Source organism: Symphodus melops (assembly GCF_947650265.1).
Source record: "Symphodus melops genome assembly, chromosome: 4".
In the NCBI taxonomy this organism is placed as follows: Eukaryota; Metazoa; Chordata; class Actinopteri; order Labriformes; family Labridae; genus Symphodus; species Symphodus melops.
Window position 1 is genome coordinate 16,448,078 of NC_136694.1, and position 16,962 is coordinate 16,465,039.

Sequence of the window (16,962 nt, forward strand, 5' to 3'; positions counted from 1 at the left end):
CACCTAATCATAGACAAAAGTTGACTAATTCACTACTCCCTACATAGGCTGGACTATTTAGTGCAATTATTCGGCACATTAAAAATGATATTGTGGCCACTACCTGCTCATTACCCGGCCGTTGGCAATGACGTCATAGCTGTCGCACAACTAATATGAGCTGCTTAACATCAGCCGAGGAGACTTCAAAAACCTTTTAGAATAAAGGGGTTTTGCTGATTTAGAAAAAAAAATCTATGAATGCTGGCCTGGTGCTATTTCTGATTTCTATTAAACACTAGATTATAAGGATATGAGCATTTGTTCCCCCATGACACAAGATAAAGTGAAATACTTTAACACATAATGTCAAGTTAACTGCAATAAAACACAATTTCAAGTACTTCCATTGTTGGCTTTTGTGGTATAAAAACACCTGCACAAGTATCTTACTGTAGGTTTGAAGGAGTTTTACTGAGGTTAAACATTAATGACATTATGACATTAAAGACAGTATGATAACATTAAAAAAGCAGGCAGTCAATGACATGAAATTATATCCATTTATTTAAATGAATGACGTGTACAACATGTTCAAAAAGAAGCAGTAAGTTAAATTCATGTTTGAGTGAGTAGAGAAAAGGGAGTTTACAGGAATGTGGTGGCATCAGAGATTCATGTTTTTACTGTACAACAAAAATAGACACAAGAATGGTGTTGTGTCTAAAGTATCCACCACGTTTTTTTTCCACATTTAATATACACAAATCATTTATTCCAGAGGGGGGAATGATCTATTTATGTATAACCATATATAAAACAACCAAGGACAATAATGGCCTGTTTTAAAAGTAAACCAAGAAGTCTAATATTAAAATTCGTTCAAATGGACCAAAGCTGTCAGAAGAAGAATCACTGAGTGTGCCGTCACAGATCACAGATCCTAATGCAGCATTCCTCTCCGAGCCAGAAGCCTGGATACAGCGGCTCTTTGAACTGAGCTTCTATTGTGTACAGAAACTTCATAGTGTCTGAAACCTCGTAGAACGACAGAGTTCCCTCTCTGAACTTTAAATATACTCCAACCCTCTTTTGAGTGGGTGGTGTTGTGAGCTGGATGCTGTCAGCCTTGTGGCTCACTGAGTAGTTTGTGGAGCGATCTAGACTCCAGGACTTGGCATTCGCCCCAAAAGCTGACAGACTAGTGCGTGATTTTCTGTCTAAACTTTTGTATGCAAGAGCAATCTCCACCTTGTCTCCTCTTATCTCTACCTCGTAGTAGCACCGCTCAGCCTGCAGGCCCTCTCTGCAAAGCACCTGCCGTCTGTAGACAAACTGCTCATCGTAACGAACAGCTGAAAATTTAAATGGTTGAGGGCTCAGCCTGACTTCTTTGTCTCCTGTGGAAATGACCAGGTCTTCATGAGCTGTGTGGGGGTCAAAGGTCAGGCAACGTGCATCTGTAATAATGTAGAAAGAGATAAGATCTTTGCAAATACAGCTTTAGTTTGCTGGTTCTGCATGTGGTGATGGAAGAAGTGTTTGTATCTTTTAATTATTAACAATTATCAACCTGTAGCTGCTTAATAAGGAGCTAATTTAAATCATTTATTACAGTTAGGTTATCACATTGTACTGTAGGTGTTTATGTGTAAAAAGCTATTTCTGATACACAAACGAAAGCTCATTCCTGCTTTCTGGATTGTTTTCCCCATATTAAATACTTTGGCAGTTTTACCTGTTTATGCCTTGAACACTGATTAAAATGTGAAGTTTAGAAGGAAAATGCGAACAGTCAAAATCGCAGACGTCTAAAATCAGCCAAAAACAAACCAAACAGCCTAAGAAAGGACCCAAAGGCAGACAGAACATGCAGACTTTAGTTTAATGACTTACAATATACAAATTAGCATACAGACAGGAACTGGTAGGTAGACAGGAAGTGTAGCTGGAGCCTGAGAGCAAAAAGATGAGGCAGACACAAGCACATAAACATGACTGGAGTGAAAGCGTAAAAAGGTTCTGGGATGGTATACATGTAGTGTTGATGTGAGAACAGATGACAATGAGAAAGTGTGGTGAAGAAGTTTTAGGGCACGGAGAACGACAATAAAATTCATGAGGAAGTGACAATCAACCCAAGAGGCCAGAAGTGGAAAGGACCTCCCACTGAGGTTACAAGCTCAAACGTTTGTGAATCACTGGTTTACTCTTAAACAATGTGTTGTTGTTTTAAAAGCTTTGCACATGATTTTTAATACACGAACAATAAAGTTGTCAGGAAAGTGTAGTGTATCAAAAAGTACAATCTTTTCCCTTGCAGATATATTAGCTATGTTGCCTGACAATACAATTTCCATCTCTTTGCACGTTTAACATTAAGGTACGATAGTGCAAATGAGTGTTAGTCCAGTCCAAAAGAAGAAAAACTTACACTGCAGGAACTCTGCTCTGGTTTGAGGTTCAATTTCCTGATGAGTCAGACTGCTGTTAACTACAGGGAGACCTATGAGACATGTCAGAGTGTCACAGTGAAACAACTATTTAGAATCATGCAGCAAAAATAAAAGGTGCACAAACTTCTACTGGCAGGCCAATTGACTCTTGAACTGTCACTTCATCAATATTTTTAAGCTGTGTGGACAGAGTGCTACCTTGTTTAAGTAGTGCTTTTGGACCGATGTATTATTCCATTGATTATCTTTCCCATGGAAAATGTAAATGTATCATTTTCATGCATTAGTTGTAACTTTACAGTGACAGTAATTTCTCTGATGCTCTAGTTTGCTTCATTAGCTCAGAAAGAGGCATCGGTATCAATTACAGTCACCAAAACTCCTCACAGGAAATGCTAAGTGGCAAAGACATTAGGTCATGATGTTGTTTGTTTTTTTTTAAAGATTTATTTTTGGCGTTTTTATGCCTTTATTATAGAGGGAGGACAGTGGATAGAGTCGGAAAGGGGTAGAGAGAGTGGGGAGAGACATGCGGGAAATGGCCACAGGCCGGACGCGAACCCGGGCCGCCCGCGCGCGAGGACTAAGCCTCAATACATGGGGTCGCGCGCACTGCAGCTGCGCCACCGGCGACCCCATGATGTTGTTTTAAGGGGACTTGAAGCTTTATTTTTAAGTGTAACGTAGGACAAAACACAATGACTGTAGAAGTTTTGAGAACTCATGAATTAATTATAATTTTACATTGTGCTGCTGGGCCAAAAAGCTTCAAGATGACAGTTTTAAAATCAAATCAAGGTAAGGCAGAGGGGCATATTAAGCTTTGTTTAGAGTGCAGGAAAATCTTTTTTTTTTTTCTCTCAAGGTAGACTGCTCAAACCAGTATTATCAAGAGAGCAGAAAGTTTTGTGTGTATAGAAATGACCAGTCTATATGCAGCGGGTTTTGTGTAAACATGGCTTTCCAACGCTAAAGCATAACAAATGAAGATCCATCATCTTCCCCACCTGTACTGGTGCAAACATCACCTGACTCAGATTTGAGCATCATGGAAATGTTTTTTTTTCTTTTTCTTTATCTGTATATTTCTTTGAGTAGAGAGTCTGAACAAGGCCTTTCAATTTTGGTGAGCTTTCAGTTCAAACAACCAAAGGCTGCATAACTCAAATAATTCAGACATAACAAAGTCTTCTGATTGTTTTCTTAATAGAAACATCAACAACATTATCAAACATCAAACGCTATGAAGATGACTGTGATTATACACAGACACACTAGCATCAGTTTTCTTCCATGAGTACAAACCAGTGGAGTTGTAGTTGTCGGTTTCAGGTCTTCGCTGCATGTCAACCTCCTCTGAGTCGCCTCCAGAATTCACCTGCTCTTCACTGGCAGCTATATCATATGAATTGTGAACAAAGGGTGAAAATTAAAAACAACTATGAATGGTGTTAACAAAAAAAAAATCTGTAAAAGCATAATACCAGTCTGATGGAGAGAAGCAAATTCGATGTCACAAAATTCCTTCAGTTGCCTCCCCAGCTGTTCAACTGTCCTCTTGGTTTGGACAAACGGGAGGAGTGGGTCTTCTGAACTCTCACTAAAATGATGGAGATGGTCTGAACTACAGAGATGCTTCAAATGGGGCCATTTCTGTGAAGGACACAGAAAGACAACATCTATGATAGAGATTTAGGTATGGTATTATCTGTTTTCATATAATCATAGTACCTGCAAGAAATAGAAATCATCAGTGAGTGCCAGACGATCCAACTCAGTGTCCCTCTTCTGTAGTTCCTCCATCTTCACTTGCAAGGTTCGTAAAGAGGTCTGAACCTGAGATGCTGCCACCTTCTCCTGAGTGCTGATCATATCCCTCAATGATAGGAAATGTCTCTGGAGAGAATCAATGACCTCCACCAAGATGCACTCACAGTGGTCCTTTGTTTTTCCTGCCTCCTCCTGTTGTGTACACAAGAGCAACTGATCAGTGTCAAATTTTAGAAGTTGAATGTTTTCACAGGAAACGTTGAGTCACCTCGATCAGTTGAAGAGTCTTTTCTATGCCCTTCCATTCCTTTTCTTGTTTCTTGAGGATCTGCCGGGTCTTGGTCTGTAGGTTTCTCAGCTCCTTCTTCAGTTTGTGTTGGATTAGAAATTCACACAAGAGGGGTGCAAGGATACAGCTTATTGATGTGTGTGTGTGTGTGTGTATATATATATAGCTTATGTATATCATCAGAAAGAGCAAAGTACCACGCCACTTCTTTGAGGAACGTCGTTACCCACCAGGTTAAGTCAGGGCTGTTAATAGTAGATACTGTATATAAGGCACTGTTTTGTACAGCTGAAGTCTAGCTGACTTCAAAAATCTCAAGCTTCACATCATTTCAGGTCAAAGACGAGGCACATGGCCATGCTCCCTTTACCCTGCAGCTTAGTGTGAAGCACATCTTAATGATGTCAGATGACATCTCCTTGGTGGAGTATTTCCAAAGAATTTAAGCTATCAGACCCCTGACTCTGCATGAGGAGACTGCTCTATCTCTTTCCTGATGAATGCAACTGCAACGCATCTGGACAGGATGTCCAAATGGGAGCTGGGATGGATGGTTCAGATAAGTTGTGACTGAACTTTTGACAAGTAGTATAAGGCAGGGGCTGAAACATTACATGTAGTGACAATTCAGTCCTCCTCTGTCTTTGGATCCAGCACCCAGTACTCAATTATTTGTATTTGTGTCAGTTTTTGTAAAACATAAAATGAATAGTATAAGCTGTGTGATTTGTGACTGTATTGAAAAGATGAAAAGCAAACATTTCTATTTTTTTTTTTTACCCCTTTTTTCTTGAGCCTTTTTTTTAGCCTTTAGTCTATAACAATAGAATAAGCTTTATTGATTCACCACAGTGGAATTTGCCTTTTTATAGCAGCTATCTAAAATACATCAAAATAAAGTCAATACAAATAAGAGTAATAAAAACTATACACCATGTTCCTTGTAAATAAATGCCATAGATCAACATATTGCAGAGAAAAACAATGCTCAAGAAATCTGAGTCAGGACAGAATCATTGTACCATATTGGATTACTTAATGTCATGTAGTCTAGGTTATCTAATTATAACACTTATTTGTATTCACAGTCTAACAGCAGTAGGCTATGTAGTCGTCTGATTTAGGCAGCGCTTTATATCAGGCACCAGAAAACCAGTTGGGGTAGCCTGCTGTTGTGCGTCTTCGACGCGCATGTTATGGGTAAATATAAAATAATGGCACGATCCTATGTGGCCAACTGAAGAAGTCACCTGTTGTAACTGAATAGTCTACTATTCCTAGGTGATTCGGAGCTCACAATAAAATCATCTAACACCCAGACAAGGAGAAACGGTCCACCTGACCGCAGCCAGGATTTACTGCCTAAAAATATCCGTCCCGTAGGATAATTAGGTACCAGTACAACCCCTTAACAGCTACCCCTCTACTGTCAATGCTAGGTGGTATGAGTGTGCCGTAGTGTGATGTGTCAATGCTTACCTCCGAGGCTGACGGGGCGTCGTGAAGAAACCCAATCAAAAAAGGAGGATTTGGGAAGATTTTATGAAATTTATTGAAAATTCAAAAAAGGCTAAAAATCGGACAAAGTCTTTTAAAGCTCCAATACAAATCAGTTAAGTAAGAGTTTATAAAAGGAAATAATAAAAGTTAAAAAATAAGATATTAAAACCAAGTGCCTGAACTCTACATTTTTTCAAAAGTTTTGGTCCCCAAAAGGGGAATTTTTTGTTCAGAGCGACGTGGAGTCAGTTGGCAGGAGCCAAAAAGATTCCCGATCAACATTTTCGAAGCCTTTTTATAGCCAATCGGTTTCTTTGTCTCGAACTTTTGAAAAACCACCTGTCTGAGTGAGGGTGCGTGTGTGTGTACAGGTGCACGTTAATGTGTAATTGTAAGTGTGTACTTTGTGTAACTGTGTTCAATGCTGCAGGTGCATCCTCCTCTACACTGAGGTCACATTCACACCTTGATGCCGCATAAAGTTCACATATCTAGACACCGCTCACCCAGAAGTCAGTTCATTCGTGAACCTCTTCGCTTTTTTTTCTCCAATTCGTAAATTCAAATCGGGACATCTCAAAACCACACGCCATCATAAGTGTGTGTGTGGTTCATCGCTGCATACGGTTTAGCAAAACATTGTCAGGGTTACATCATCAATTAAAACAAAAGAAAAAGACAATGCTTGCAAGAATATGAGGTTACGTATGAGCAAACAAAAGCAGTTGTGATCACATGAATGGTTGACATGGATTAAATGATTATCAAAATACATAAATTGCAAAACAAATTCACCAAACTGCATAATCTTTTCATGCATTGTCAACACAACAGTTTGCAAAATAACAATGCTTCAAAATCAAATGTTCATCTTCAAATGTACTTCCGTGTCAAATGACTGTTCCTCGTCATTTATTAGTTCATTGAAAATGTAATATAACGCTGTTTTTTGTCGGTTGTATGTTGTTGTCTTTGTTTGCAGAAAGCAGAAGCAGAAAAGTCTAGCCAGACAAACAAACGTTCCCCCAAGCCTGTTCAATGCTTCAATAGCCTACGATAACCATCTTTCATCGCTAACATGCTTTTCGTTCTCCCATGTTTACAGTTATCTAAGTTTCCTTGCTGAGTTACTTCTGGGTTTGTAGCCTACCTGTTTCCTCTCCCTCTCGTGCCCCACCAGACCGATGGTGTGTCCTGTGTGCTCAGAAGACGCACACGCCGCACATATGATCTGCTCGTCTGTGCAGCAGTAAACATCCAGGCGGCGGCTGTGCCTCCAGCACAGATCACTGCGTCCTGATGTCTCTGGGTCTGGGGAGCGTCGGGGTCTCTTTGGGGTCTGCATAGCCGCTTCTAAATGCTGCTTCTGTTTTCCTTAAGTCTCAACAACGTCTGTAACGGAAGGAACCCTTGGTTTCGTTTTCCCTGATAAATGCAGATACATTTTCGTGGGAGTGGTTCTCTGGTTGTTTGAGATGGGTGTTGCTAAATAATTTGAATTCTAAAAAGGGAGTGCCAAGTCTGAAGAACCACTCCTTTTCATTTCTGTATCTCAAAGGTTACAATTACTCTCTTCTAGGTCAGGTGAAGAGGTACCAGGTATCTCCAGGAGCAGGATAACCTCCTCATTGTGCTCTCACAAGGTTGGCCAAGGTTGCTGTTTCAGATTGTCCATCATTTAGCCTTTAGTACACCCAACAGAGTGTCTCCAGGCTCTGTCTGTCCGTCAGTGGATCATGGTTAAAACACTTGCATTTTGTGACAATATTTAGGTTTAGTTCTAAGTAATGTAAGACATTAAACCATTGTTCCCTAATGTTGTGATTATTATTATTTATTTTTTTGGTGTGGAAACTTTACTGTGTGCTACATTTGTTCTGTTCAATTTTTATTGCTTCTTTTCATGTCTCAGTTACAGAGACACATCAACCCCAAAATACATGGGCAAAAATTCTGGGAAGTGCTTACAATTTCACCTCTTTCTAAATTAAAATTGATGAATTAAAATTATAATGTCAAAGCCTATTAACATCAATTCAAATGTTTAGTCTGTCTTGTGCCCAATCGTGTTTCCATGACCTCCTGGGTGTAAAACAACATTAGATACCTGTATAGAAGTCACAAGTTAATCCAGTTTAGTGATGTTAAACCCAAATCAAGATTACATAGTGATCTATTTCAATACGTTACATTACACGACTACGGACATGCTTTATTCTTTCCATTCATCACAGCTGAGACAAGTCCTCTACATTTCAGGGGGGGGGTTCTCTCTTTGACTTTAATAAAATAATAACACATTAATAAAATAAAAACAGGAAATAACTGAATGTACACAAGACTGACAGTATAATTTTATTACAGTATTTAAATCCATGTAAAACAAAGAGAAAAGCATGATAAATAAGTATTACATTTCACATGTTCTCTCATCACTTAAGCCTCTTTAATAAAACACTAAATTAAAAGGTAGAAAAAGACGGAGGAAAATGTTTCTATAAGTAAACTGAGTTGTTCCTTTGGTTCAATCTGTGGTGAGTGAAGCTCGGAAACATCAGATCTCAAGACAGAGATTAAAAATCTGTTTGTCGGTTTTCTTTCAAACAATTGTGGGAATATGAGTGGCCCCTTTCTGTACAGAGAAAGTTCAATAAAACGTACTTAGAAGTTTCATTTGGTTAAAAAAAAAAAGGCTGTATTTTTACGTCCACTCACCCTGATGCCTTCATGGTCCCAGTGCAAAGTATGTAGGCAGCACCCAGGAGAGTTAGTCAGAATGCAGAACAACACAAAGGATGAGTCAAGTGTAAACCCCTAAAGTGATCACTTTTAAAAACTAATCAAGTTTCTATTTGTACTGAAATCCCGACTAAAAAACACCAGTCCTTTCACCTCCATAACATTAGCTAAATCAGTGAAAGTCCAATTTGCTAATGTTAAATGCATCAAGGTCAACCTCAACAAAGCGCACACATCTCAGTTTAAGTCTCAGAACTTCATTCATACCATGTCTTTAAAATAAAAAGAGAAGGGAAGTCATGAAGTGCTTCAAGGTCAAACTTACTGACCTTCTATAGCAAGTGAGAGGCACAGGAGTAGTGCTGGGTAGGGCTCAGGTCCACATACGGAAAAAGATTTAGCTCTAAAATAATTTCAGTAAAAACTGGGAGTGACATTATTGAGGGTAAAGTATCCATAGTTCATTTACTGGTTGGAGGACTGATTATAGTGTTAAACATGAAGAATAAAAGTCTAAACCTGGACGACCTTTGAGTTTGTACAGAACATGAAACATAATGCTGTGACCTGTGATCCATTGATCTTGTTGATTCTCACTGCAGCAGCTCTTCCCAGGAAATAGGTTTGGAGAAGACCTCGCGCTCCAGCCAGAGGTCGTAGTTCATTTGGAAGTCTTCGGGCAGGTCCACCCGCTGTCCCAGTACACTCTGCAGACAGTTGTCCACAGGCAGGAAGTCCGGGTTGCTGATGCTCTTGTCGTATCGGCGGCTGTTGAAGCGCTCAATGTTGGCCCGCAGAGCACACTCCTCAGCCTGGAAGTCCCAGGGACGAGCATCCAGATCTGCTCAAGGAGAAGAGAGAAAACTGTTGAAATGTGCTGCATGTAAATCTACTCTTAGGACTGGGCTTAACTAAAGTAGGATTTTTTCCTTAAAGTCGATGATTCCAAACATCAGTCCCTGATGAAACCGACAAACAGACACGTGATGAGGTAGTAACTATCATGTTTAAAAAAACATGTTTGTCTGACACTACTTGGTGAAGCTTCAGGGACACGTCAAGCTGATGCTAACTTTAGCTCACTTGCTGACTACATTTTTTCACAAGCTTAAAAAGTAATAAGTTATCCATTTCAAAACAATGGCAGCAAGAATTGTAATACGAGGCAGTATTCAGCTGACACTAGAATGCATTTTCCTAACTAAATATTAGTGATGTGTCAGTCGCGAACGTAATGGCTCTAAGAGTCAGCTCTTTGAAGAAGTGAACAACAGGAGCCGGCTCGTCATTGGGAGCCAGATTGGAGCCGATTAATTTTTTTCGCCTTATTTTCTGTTAAAGCCGGATATCATTGGTGAAGATGTCCGGTGGCATCTGTGTCCACACTGAGCAGGGGGAGGGGTTATACACACAGCAGACGAACAGGAGAGACAGACAGAGGTTCACACCTCTGTTATTTCCTCCTCGTATTTTTCCTTAAGTTTCGTTTCATTAAAACCGAAAGTAAACACGGTCGCTACGTGACTGCAGGTCTATTTTTAGAAAGGCATTTAAATGAATCGGAGGAACGATGGAACGTAGTGTTAAGAGACAGCGTCAATCAAGTTATCATTTGTTGCAGCAAGGAAGGCAGAGGGTGATCAGGTAAAGAGGAGGAAAGGTGAGAACTGTAATAAGCTAAGAGAAAACTCCGAAGAGCCACTTGGGAGCCGAAAGAGCCGGCTCTTTTTGGTGAGCCGAGCCGAAAGAGCCGGTTCTCTAAAAAGAGCCTGAATTCCCATCAATACTAAATATTCAATTGAAAATTGAATGTGTGTTCCATCTCTAATCTAACTTGTATCCTCTAAAATTGATTTGTTTTTTTACAATTTATTTTGTTGTGTCTCTGCACTCACCGTTTCCGTACGCCCAGTCATCATTAAGCCGATGTCGGACCTTCTGATAGATGGCCGACATGGTCTTCATGTTGCTCTTCCTCCACTGGCGTCCAAGGTATTTGGTCTGCACTTTGAGGAGTTTGAGGACATATAACTGCATCATTGCTTGCTTGACCTTCAGCGCCCTCTTCAGGATAGGAGCGGACTTAAACACCACCAGCATCTGGGACAGGAAAACATAGTGTTTAGAGTTTCTACATCAAAACTTCCATTTTCAAAAAACAATAAAAAGAATTTGTCATGGTGAACAGTTTTTGTTTTTTTGTTTTTTTCCCCCCAAAAGTGCTCACCATTGTTCTGGAGTGCTTCCACTTGGTCAGTTTGTTGAGGATCCTGAGCAGGTTAATACAGGAAAACAGATTCCTCCAGCAGAACTGATTATTGTCTCCTGCTTCCTGTTAACAAAACATCCACAAGGACAAAATATTCACATTCAAAAAGGACCTAGATTTTGACACATTTATTGGATAATGAAGCAACAACATAATACTCACCAAACTCTCTGCAGTCAACTCTGGGAGATCATGCACCACACAATGAGGAAAGTCCAAAACTGAAATGCTATTGGATGAGAGAGGCGAGGGAAGTGAAATAACGTCAATATGAGAAGTACACTGACATTTATTATGAATAGAGATGCATGTTTATATTCTCTGAGGCTCTAAAAGTACCTGTTTTTAGCTGTGATGTATGACATGATGTTCTGGTTGAAGAACTTGAGGATGAGGGGGATGCAGTTGGCGAACACCAGGTGTTGAGCCATGTATTCAAACTGTGAGGTGATCACACAACGTCATCTCTCAAAGTGAAACTAACAACTTTGTCATCAAGAGTTGGTTTTGTCTTTTCAAACATTCAGGCATAAATAATTTGGATGTGTGACATGACGTGTGCGATGTGTGTACCTGGTAGATGTGGTTGAGTTTGAAGTGTTTGAGGAGCAGCAGCAGGATGGCGGAGATCGCCTTGACGATGATCTCTTTGTGTCGGTTCACATCAACACCCAGTTTCATACTTTGCAGCACTGTGGTTCTGCAGAGTTAAACCAAGCCAATAAAACCCACTTAGATGACTTGCTGTTGGTTATGAAACTCAAGGGTGCCTCTATATGACACTCGAGCAATTCATGGGATGCAGAATGGGAACAATGATTTCACTTGAAGTTGAGCTTTGTCCACGTCTTACAAAATGAGAGAGCTGGATTCGTAACTGCTTTAAGTAATTGAAGTGATTCTACTAAAGCTACAACTTACACTTTCCAAACTGGAGTTTTTTATACAATCATATTTACAGCAGACCCCTTGCCTCCCAGTATTTCCATACCACATCATATAGGGATCTATAGTACAGTGTGACTAAAATTAGGATATGTTCCCTGCTCAGAAAATGAGTTTGCTGTCGAGAAGGTTACGTTAGAGGCGTTTGCTCTTTTCGAGGGAATTCATCTTAACTTACGGCATCTCCTCCGGCAGCACGTCTGCCAGGATGTTGATGGAGTCCGTCTTGGCTTTAGAAGTCGGAGCAGCTGCGAGGAGGATCTTCAGCAGAGCGATCTGACATTCAGAGAGAGATGCAGTCGGTGGATGATTACGGTACATACCACAACCAAACACGATACATGTACCGATACTTTTATGTAGAATCTAATTGAACACATAAAATATTACACATACACTACATGATAGTGTCTCCAATAAAACTAGAACATGATTCATTTAATAATGACTCACTGAGCTGCATTATAACATCACTAACCATGTACTGAGGCAAACTGGGCAGGATCCCCTGATAAAGCAGCTCAGTGGAGGACATCTCTACTTCCTCTTCACCCTGAATGATGGAAACAAAAACAACACACAACAAGGAGTGAGCTGATAAAGAAACAGCGAGAGAATCATTTTAACATGACAGACTTTTTATTCCACTCACCCCGGACAGAGGGGTTTTCTGAAACTCCTCCTCTTTTGCAATCTGTATCTCGGCTATGGAGACGTACTTGTGCTGAAAGAGAAAGGAAGACTCGATGCGTAAATACGTAAGCTCTCACTTACAATAAATGGGTCGATATTAATGGAGGGAAAAGCTATGTCAAACCTGCTTTAATGTCTTGATGCTCTCATGTATTGGCCTGGGCAAGCCAACAACTGTATTTGTATCACTGTAAAGTTTGCAAAGCAAGCAAAGTTTAATGCTTTATTTAAAAATAAAGTCAAATGGAGTAAAATAATAATATCAGCTAATTCGTTTGTTTCAACACAATACTTACTTTCCAAGTGTGTAACCAATAAATTTACTCCGACTGGACTCCAGGAAATTCTCAATGTCCTTTTCCCTGTTCAGGTGAAAATATAAGTACATGTTCTTTCTCAACAAACATAAAAGTCCACACAGTTTCAGTATTAACCACCACCAGTACCTGACTTTAGGAGCCCAAGGTAGACCTTTGGGAAAGGACACCCTCTCTGATGGAGGGTGAGGGATAGGTGGAGGCATGACCTCGTCCCTCTCCAGAGAGAACGCCTCTGCCTCTATTGAGTTGTCGTTGTCGTCGTTGTCATCCTCATCCTCGCGGGAGTCATCCGCCTTGTAAGGATCCTTCTCGTTGAATGCATCGAGGTTGTCCTGCTTGATCAACGACTGTGGGAGGAAAAAAAATGTGTACAGTGTGGACGTTGAAAATGTGATAGCAAATGGAATCAAGAGCCCTGCCTCATTTTGATCCAAATTAACATATAAAGGAAAGAAGAAGGCCTACATGTTAAAGGAAAGCAGGAAGTCATTGAACGCTTAGAATTGAAGGATTTGAAAGGCCCTATCCTTCTTTTGTCAGATACAAAAAAAGTCCAATGAAGGAGAATATGCTTCTTGGCTGTGATATATCACGTGCTGTTTTCCTGTCAGTTAAATAAGTGTTATCCAAACCACCAACATAAATCATACAATGCACTTAAAGAGGTAATAATAGATGATTTACTTGCAACTAGCTTCAACAAACAAAATGTTGGAGAGAGCTGCAGTAATATCTACCTTGTGTTCACGGCGTGCCCGTTTCTGCTGCTGCTCTATGAGGTCCGACGCAGACGCAGGAGGAGAAGCGGCCCTCATGCTACGTATGACCCGGATGCTGTCCTCTGGGAGAGGGGGGAGACCCAGCTCCTCTCGCTTACAGACCTTTATGCTTTGGAGCTGCACAAACCCTCCCAGTGTGAACTGAAAACAGAGGACATTCATTCGTGTCTCTTAACTTTTAAGAAGAATGTAAAATAAAGGAAAAGCAACGTATGAGAGTTCATTTTCTCTTACCAGTATACTCTTCCACAACAGCAATAACACCTTCTTCATTGGGAAGTGAGGGGCATGACCACTGCAGAACTTTGTAACCATACCGAAGAGCATGACAGAAATGGGCTCGTTGTTGAAAAGAGGAGAGCCTGGATCACAGAGGTGGAGAGGATATAACACACATTTAGGGTTGGTTTTTTCCACATCAGTGCAGATTTTGACAATGATGAAACTTACCAAGTTCCGCTCTGAACGTCTCCCTGATGATTTTCCACTCAGGTTTGTCAGCTGGGTCGTCTTGCTGTATAGTTTCAACCATCAGGTACATGATGTTAAGCAGCACCCTGAGATCAGTGCTGTCAGCGAGGGAGATGGCAGGTTTTCTCACAGCACTGCTACAAGCAGCGCTATTACTGAAAATGAGAATATAAGTTTACAATATGTTCTCCACACAGAATTTAAAACATTTTTTTTTAAAAGCATTAGTGATTTAAAGGCTTCTGCAGGGTGAGAAAAACAAATGGGGGACTTACTCAACCTCCATGTTGAGCAGTTCCACCAGAGCAGAGAAAGTGCCCACATCCAGCAGTAGAAAGATGTTGTATCTCATCCAGTATTGCACCTCAGCCTCAGAGCTGCAGTCTGCAAATGTTCCTACACAGATGTAATGTGAGAAACTGTTAACTATGCTGAGAAAACCAGAATTGGCCTGCTTGATCAACTCCCCACATGCCAGGATTTCACCCTCTTATATAATGCTCAATTAGCTTGAAATGAGATATGAGAAATGTGAATATTCATAATATTGAATAAACGTACAATAAACAACATTATACATATTGATAATAATAATGATGTGATATAATTATCTTATTTAGTCTTGTACATATTAGTCTTTAATTACCTGTTTTATTTTGAGCTAACTGTTATTTTTTAATGTTTACATTGTACACAAGTCTACCAAAGTTAAACTCCTTGTGTGTTAAAAACAGCTGGCCAATAAAACTGATTTCTGCGAACTGACCCTGAGTCATGTAAAGAATGGCTCTGGCTGCCTTCAGCCTCTTCTCTCGTGCTGTCACCTCCAGGCCGTCCAACAGGCGCATGGCGTGAGCTCGATGCTCAGCCGCATCGAGCTCTGTCCACTTCTTCTCAGAAACTAAAACAAAGAAAAAGAAAAGCGTATAGATAAGAAACGTGGTTTGCATGCATTCTTCCTCTGTTGCTAGCTTTAATCCATCACGATTGTAACAAGTTTTTTTAAAGTTTATCTACATACCATGTGTCCTGAATTCGACCTCGAAGCATTTCCTGTTAAGATCGAACTCTGGTCCTTCTGTATAACTGTAGAGCTCTGAAACAAACCAAAATGAAATAAACAGTTATCTAAACACATTTTATGTTGTGAAATATAAGAGGGATTAGTTCGAGGGGGGTAAAACAAAGTCAGGAAACCTCAGTTTCTATCATTACAAACATACATACCTGACAACTCTGCAGCCCACTTGTCTGTATCTGAATATTCAAACTCGAGGTCTGGAGACTCAGACATCCCCTGTGCACAAAACAGAACACATTTTAAACCCTTTTCACAAATGTTTTATTATAACAAGCCAAGAAGACTCAAGGGTTAGGCTTGTTACAATCACATATTTTTTACATGGAAAGTTCTCAGTTATTGATACAAGGATCCTATGGAGAATTAGAGAGACTTGTGTTTCCAACCACTTCATTTTCCACAGTTCCTCTGCCGATTCAGATTTTAAAAAAAACAACAAAAAAAACAACAACAACAACAGTATTTTAAACAATCAACACAAAGTGTCCTATATCAAACCCAGGGTAAGCTGAATACTAGAAGCCTGACCGAAGCCTTAAGGAAGGACTACCACAATCTATTATATGCATTATGATCTAATATATTGAAAAGCTCAATGACTTCTTTTACAGTGTATACTGTGTGTCTTGCTCTTGGATCTGTTAAACTACACACTTTGGATGCACAACAGCTTCCATTGAAGTAATGATACTTCACCTACACTGTAAGAAAGTTTGATGTTCATTTATTGATCATGACCTATGAGACGTAGATACATTTAAGAGAATCACCTGTGTTAATACAGTGATGCTTTCTCATCATCTCTATGTTGTGTTCATTCAAAACATCACAAACACAAGATACACACATGTTCAAAGTGATGTTCACAATAAGTCCTCATAAAACTCTTGTCGTGCAAGACAGCGTCGACTTGAAATTATCTTTTCTAATTTATGACGGACAAAAGTTTAACATGAAGTTATAGCCCATGCACTCATCAGGTCAACACATTATAAACGATAGGCTGTACTCATATAACACCTAGAGGTTTGTATTTTCAACAGGTCGCCTCTGACAGACAGCTCAGTCTGGCCTATGACTGACTCATTTGGTTTAGACCTGCTAGATTACGCTGCTAATGGATAATATAGAAGAGAAAACTTAGACTAAACCCACAGTATAAAGGACTTTAATTCAATGAGCCGAAGTTGCTGTTAGTTGACATCGACCTTCTTATCAAGGCAAGAATAAATAATCTACAGTAAGTTAGCTTCACCGGGCTAGCTACCATTAGCTGTGTTACAGTAGCAGCAGAAAAAGGCCTATCATCTATGAGTGAAAAATCCAACTCAAAATGAATAATAAACTTAGATTTACATACCTCTGAATCTTTCCTTGCGTTGCGGGTAAATTCGCCCCTGCTTTTGTTCGGTATCATAGCTCTCTGTTTATTGTTTACAGGAAGAAGCCCACCACCGTTCCCACCGATGTCCATAGTTTTCAGGGGCGCAGTAACTTCTCGCGAGATTAGAGTTGATCTTCGAGAGTCTGACTATTGTTATTCTGGTCCTCTTCATTAAATGGACAGCTGGGAAAGGACAATGTTTTTCCATGTGTTAACCGCCACGTTTTTTTCTGAAGCTACAACTATATCTACCTGGTTATTGCAGGAAAAGGATAACAATTTAATTG

General features: G+C 40.0%; 2 protein-coding genes across 2 annotated transcripts; both read right to left on the minus strand.

Moving 5' to 3' along the window:
• Nucleotides 1–533: 533 nt before the first annotated feature.
• LOC306823189 (tripartite motif-containing protein 16-like) lies at nt 534–7,697 on the minus strand. Its single transcript, XM_079342605.1, has 7 exons — nt 7,145–7,697; nt 4,474–4,569; nt 4,167–4,397; nt 3,920–4,088; nt 3,741–3,830; nt 2,414–2,485; nt 534–1,439 (listed from the first exon to the last, which is right to left on the minus strand). Exons 1-7 carry the CDS (start codon nt 7,337–7,339, stop codon nt 907–909), a joined length of 1,386 nt encoding a protein of 461 aa, XP_079198731.1. The 5' UTR covers nt 7,340–7,697; the 3' UTR covers nt 534–906.
• Nucleotides 7,698–8,336: 639 nt separating this feature from the next.
• strip1 (striatin interacting protein 1) lies at nt 8,337–16,841 on the minus strand. The gene is made up of 20 exons (XM_079342318.1): nt 16,652–16,841; nt 15,438–15,507; nt 15,232–15,306; nt 14,977–15,111; nt 14,486–14,606; nt 14,190–14,365; nt 13,974–14,101; nt 13,698–13,880; nt 13,087–13,307; nt 12,937–13,002; nt 12,765–12,828; nt 12,600–12,671; nt 12,426–12,500; nt 12,126–12,223; nt 11,576–11,702; nt 11,342–11,442; nt 11,165–11,231; nt 10,961–11,065; nt 10,629–10,833; nt 8,337–9,574 (listed from the first exon to the last, which is right to left on the minus strand). The coding sequence occupies exons 1-20, from the start codon at nt 16,763–16,765 to the stop codon at nt 9,327–9,329; spliced, it is 2,451 nt and encodes an 816-aa protein (XP_079198444.1). The 5' UTR covers nt 16,766–16,841; the 3' UTR covers nt 8,337–9,326.
• Between the last annotated feature and the right edge of the window lie 121 nt (nt 16,842–16,962).

Excerpts from the sequence above, each read along its gene's own strand:
- LOC306823189 (XM_079342605.1), bottom strand. The coding sequence starts at position 7,339 with ATGCAGACCCCAAAGAGACCCCGACGCTCCCCAGACCCAGAGACATCA. Across the intron at positions 4,570-7,144 it reads ACGAGAGGGAGAGGAAACAG|AAGGAGCTGAGAAACCTACA; the intron begins GTAGGCTACAAA and ends CACAAACTGAAG. Across the intron at positions 4,089-4,166 it reads ATGATTTCTATTTCTTGCAG|AAATGGCCCCATTTGAAGCA; the intron begins GTACTATGATTA and ends TGTCCTTCACAG.
- strip1 (XM_079342318.1), bottom strand. The coding sequence starts at position 16,765 with ATGGACATCGGTGGGAACGGTGGTGGGCTTCTTCCTGTAAACAATAAA. Across the intron at positions 15,112-15,231 it reads GGTCGAATTCAGGACACATG|TTTCTGAGAAGAAGTGGACA; the intron begins GTATGTAGATAA and ends TCTTTGTTTTAG. Across the intron at positions 9,575-10,628 it reads TGACTGGGCGTACGGAAACG|ATCTGGATGCTCGTCCCTGG; the intron begins GTGAGTGCAGAG and ends CTCCTTGAGCAG.